The sequence below is a fragment of the Kryptolebias marmoratus genome, linkage group LG22, assembly GCF_001649575.2.
Source record: "Kryptolebias marmoratus isolate JLee-2015 linkage group LG22, ASM164957v2, whole genome shotgun sequence".
Taxonomy (NCBI): Eukaryota; Metazoa; Chordata; class Actinopteri; order Cyprinodontiformes; family Rivulidae; genus Kryptolebias; species Kryptolebias marmoratus.
Genome location: NC_051451.1, coordinates 24,218,993 through 24,223,517, shown reverse-complemented (window position 1 = coordinate 24,223,517; position 4,525 = coordinate 24,218,993). Strand labels below are relative to the sequence as shown.

General features: G+C 45.2%; 2 protein-coding genes across 2 annotated transcripts in view; both read right to left on the bottom strand.

Moving 5' to 3' along the window:
* prr18 (proline rich 18) lies at nt 1-3,440 on the bottom strand. The gene has a single exon (XM_017412831.2). It carries the CDS (start codon nt 1,245-1,247, stop codon nt 492-494), a length of 756 nt encoding a protein of 251 aa, XP_017268320.1. The 5' UTR covers nt 1,248-3,440; the 3' UTR covers nt 1-491.
* Nucleotides 3,441-3,595: 155 nt separating this feature from the next.
* Nucleotides 3,596-4,525, bottom strand: part of sft2d1 (SFT2 domain containing 1) — a 12,617-nt gene continuing 11,687 nt past the window's right edge. Inside the window, exon 8 of the mRNA XM_017412832.3 lies at nt 3,596-4,341. Coding sequence (XP_017268321.1) covers nt 4,302-4,341 — 40 coding nt within the window. The 3' untranslated portion in view covers nt 3,596-4,301. The remainder of the gene's footprint in view (nt 4,342-4,525) is intronic.

Below are 4,525 nucleotides of genomic sequence, written 5' to 3'. Positions count from 1 at the left end.
TGAGGATTAGAAAACAGATTTTTACTTCAAATGGCTTCAGTTTGTTGGCTGAGAGGACGTTTGACAGTACAAATATTCAGTAAATATCAAATACAGTACATCAGTGATGGAGCCAAACAAAAGATTTAACCCTCCTGTCAGTAATTAGAGGGAACATAAAGAACCCGTTGGTTCCTGATGCTCTACAGTGTTTTGTTCTCCAACACAAAGGGAACAGTTTGGTGTCCTTCAGAGGCACCACTGAGAAGAGCTCCATGTGCAATGTCTTACAAGAACAGCAGCATTAAAGTGGCAGAAAGTTCCTCTGAATCCTGCAGGCAGCAGCTGAACCTGAACAGCTCGTGACATCTGTTAAAATCCTGACATTCATTTAGAGCACACCTCTCCCCCTGACTTTCAAAAATAAATCAGATTTGGACGCAGCAGGCCTACATTTGGGCTCAGCAGCGCAGCCAGTCCTGCTCGGAGCTCTGATGATGAGGAGTCTGGTGTCAGCAGCCTTTAAGGTGCGAAAGTGCTGAAAGTTTGTCCACTTTTCCCAAAGCGGCCGCGCTCTCCACCCCCTTCAGCCACTCTTTGCATTTCCTCACCACGGTTTCGTCCACGTCTCCGTCCTCCTCCTCGTACTCCACATCGTCGTACTTGTGCTGCTCGTTCAGCAGGGAGATCTTCACGATGGCCGTGATGTCCTGCTCCGCGCCCTCTCCCTTGGCACCGGGGGCGCAGCACTTGGAGCCTCCGTGCGCCTTCTTGGACGGGAACACCCGCCGGTGCCGAAAGTCCGCGGAGGCGCAGCACTTCTGCTGCTTCGCCATCATCTGTTTTTCCAGATTCCGCTTCTGGATGACGAGGATGGCCTCGGGGGTGAGGCTGAGAGTGAACTGGAGCTCCTTCTTCCCGTCCTCCTTTCCCTGGAGATGTCTGGCGGAGTCCATGGAGCTGGAGCGCCGGACTCCTGGGTGTGAATCCTGAGCTTTGGGCACCGACAGCCACGAACCTTTTTCCTGAGTCTCCTGCCCAGAACCGGGCTTCTGAGGCGGGTTCTTACTCTTCTCCTGCTGCGCCTTTCGGCCCAGGTTGCGTAAATTGGCGGATGCCCAAGAAGTGGACTGTTTCTCCTTGTCGGAACCCACAGATTTGCTGGTTTGCTCCACCTGGGGGGGCTCCCCGCTGGCTTTCTTTTTCCCAAACAGTTCCCGGCCGGGAGAGGAGATCCTCTGCTGGAGGCTGATGGGAGGAAAAGGCATCTTTTTGGTTTTCTTTCCTGGGTCTGAAGGGATCAGGACAGCAGAACCCGCCGTGCGCAAAGCGACATCATCCAGCGCCGCGGTGCACCTGCTGTCCGCGCGGACCGGACTATAACTGACACGCGCACGTCCCGCTCCTTTATCCTCGAGCCGACGGGAGGGGGCGTGGCCACGAGGCGCGCCAAACAAAGGCAAAGAAAAAGCCCGGTGACGTCATTCCATCGTTTCCAGCAACCTGCCGGAGCGGCGAGACGCACGAGGCTGATTTTACACCTTCTGCTCTTCCTCGTTCACTCAAACACGCGCAAACTGTTTGATAAATGACTAAAAACGAACCATCTTTAAACACCTGTGCTGGGTTTACCTGCCTGTTTGTGGGACTCATTTGGTTCCTAACTTCTCAACAGTTTTCAGTAACAACATGCAGGCAGTGTGCAAGAACAGTATTTAACATTTGTTCCCACAGCCTCAAACTGTTCAGATCTTTGGGGGGTTCTGGGGGGAAAGGTTATGAGAAACTAAAGCTGCACCAGTTGCAAAGTTAAAAGCTTTTTGAACAACTTCTGTTTGGAGAAAGTTTAATTCGGAACAAACTGAAGAGTTAAAGGAAGGATCTAGGCTGCGAGTCCCCAGAATGGCTCTCAACATTCCCAGAACTTCATGGAAGCTCAGATTAGTCGATTGGAACATGTTGAAAAAATTGTGCGCAACTAATGTTCTCTCAAAACAGTTGCTGCACGTCTCAATCCTTTCTCAATTCTGTTTCAGGTATCTCAAGAGCTGCGTGGAGCTGTCCTCAACAAAAAAACAGATCACTACAGTGTTTTTATAAATGTACTCCAGCAGATTAAATCAGAAACATGGGGATGGAAGCCAAGGCTTAGAATAAAGGTTTGCAACCTGTTCAAACAAAAATAAGACATTTTTAAACATAAATAAATCTTGGTTGCTAACATTCAGAATTCAGTGAGACTGCAATAAAAGAAATACATATTTTCTTACAACATTTAGCCTCCAACAGTCATAACCTTAATGACTAATGAGTGGAGCAAAGACTAAAGTGTATTTCTGCCATCTGAAAAGAGGTTCCTGCAAACAGCATTTACTAAACTTTTACAGTTTGGTGAAGGATTAGTGTCAGGCTGAACTCAGACCAGCATTTAAGCCGTCAGTTCCATCAGATTTGAACTCTTATCATAAACTGAGGTCAGTCAGAGCGCCATCTGAAACAGGTAAGATATTAGTTGTTCGGAGCCTTTCCAATGACCCCATTTGAAAAGATCTGAACTACTGCTTTAAAAACACTTTATACCTCACATTGTTCTCAGACACATGAACTCTTACTTTCTGTTGTTTCCAGTAATAATGATTGTTTGAAATAACCTGACTTTATTTCCACTTTCTGTCAAACAGATCTAAAACTGATTTTTGGTGATTTTTTCACTCAGTTTGGACAGAACTGATACTTGGCTGAAAACGTGTTTCTTTTTAGACTCTGATGACGCTGATGTCTGCAGATTTCACACTTCTGTGGACAAATTGTTTCCAGTTTTTTTAAACTTTCTGCAGACTGATTCACTCACTCATTGCATCAACACATGAACAAATGAAGCGCCCTCACCGCTGGCACAATTATCAATTTAATCTCCGCAGGAAGATCTGGACCGCTAAGCTGAAGAGGAAGCACAGCCGTGTAATTCCAGCAGTTTGTTGTCGTGCAGAATCCCTCGCCTCTCTGAAATAACATCGGATTAAAAGAACCGGAGGAAACAGACGGGACACTAACAGATTGCCGGGGTCGGCTCCCCTTTGACCTTAAACTTCAGAATCATCTAAAAATAGTCGGCAAAGAAAAAAACCACAATTTCTCTGCTCATTTAAAAGATTTATCTTAAAGGTTACTCTGATGATCTCCTGCCACGTCAGAAGAGAATTGGAATGAGACATCCGTGACATTATCCTGCACAAACATCTAATGATGACATGGATGTTACACAACACAGGAATGAAGCCTTTCAGGTCGAACTTTTGGATTTTCTGCAGCTGAAACTGGAAGATCAGAAGGAAACGAGCAGGAAGCGCAGGTCCAAGGGATTCCGTAAAGAATGAAACGCACCTAGCCATAATGTGAACATCTGCTCCACAAACGGGGGGTAGGCAGAGGCGATGCATCCTCCAGAGGAGGTTGTCATGACAACCACATCCTCAAAGGCTACATGCCAAAGCATTATAGAGAAGGGGATGCGGGGCTGGGTTATTAGGTCACGTCAGAATCACAATGCTCAGTAAAGCGTAATTAACTGGGTCCTTGCTGCATATGGCAGCAAATCACATTTAAAAAGGAGAGGCATTTTTAATGTCATTTATTGTGTGTGTGTGTGTGTGTTTCAGAGCACATTTACGACTATCGGAACAGACAAAAGCAGCACTTTTATACACGTTAGCTGGAAAATAAACTCTCAAAAGATATGTGGGTTTCATACATCCCAGTGCATCATCAGTGACTCAAAGGTAAAAAAAAAAAAAAGAAATTATATGAGAATGGAAAACCATCCGAGCTCTTCTTCTACACCAACAACTCATACAGACAAAACACAAAGATCAGATTTCAATCATGCTTCAAGCTCCAAATCGATTTACAAACCCCAGAAGAAAACGAAAGTCATTAAAAAAGTGTAAATATACAAGTTTTTGGCTTAAATATAAACAAATATCTTCATTTTATTAAAGCATTAAGGCACTTCTGTTGTAAGTCGCTTTGCAAAACAGTGAAAGGAATTTCCCTGCAAACGAACAATATAAAATCCTCAGAATATATAGGAATATCTTAAATATATTAAGAATCAAAGACAGACGCTCCTTTCTGTTCAGACTGGTGAGAGTCAGAATCTGATTGCAGACAAATACTTTTAGCTGAACGTGAATTCACAGTAAAACGCAGACAAAGAAGCCAAAATCTGAAGGAATCATGTAGAAAGGAGTAAAACAGAGTCTCTGTTCTGGTTCTTGCTGTTTGTAATACGGGGACCAGTCCTGAAGGGAAACTCCTGAGCTTTAATTCAGGCAGGTGGTGAAGCACTTGATCACTGCGTCTCTGTGGAAACAAACCAAACAAAATGATGCCGACAGCGCCATGGTTTACAGAAAAACAAAAAACTTCCAGAAGACAACAATCTGAACGCCTTTCTGTTCTTTGTTGCGGTGACTCGGGTGGGGCTCGTCCTGAAGAAGTGGGCATGTTTTGACAGGGGGAAGCACCCCACGCTCCCAGCGACCGG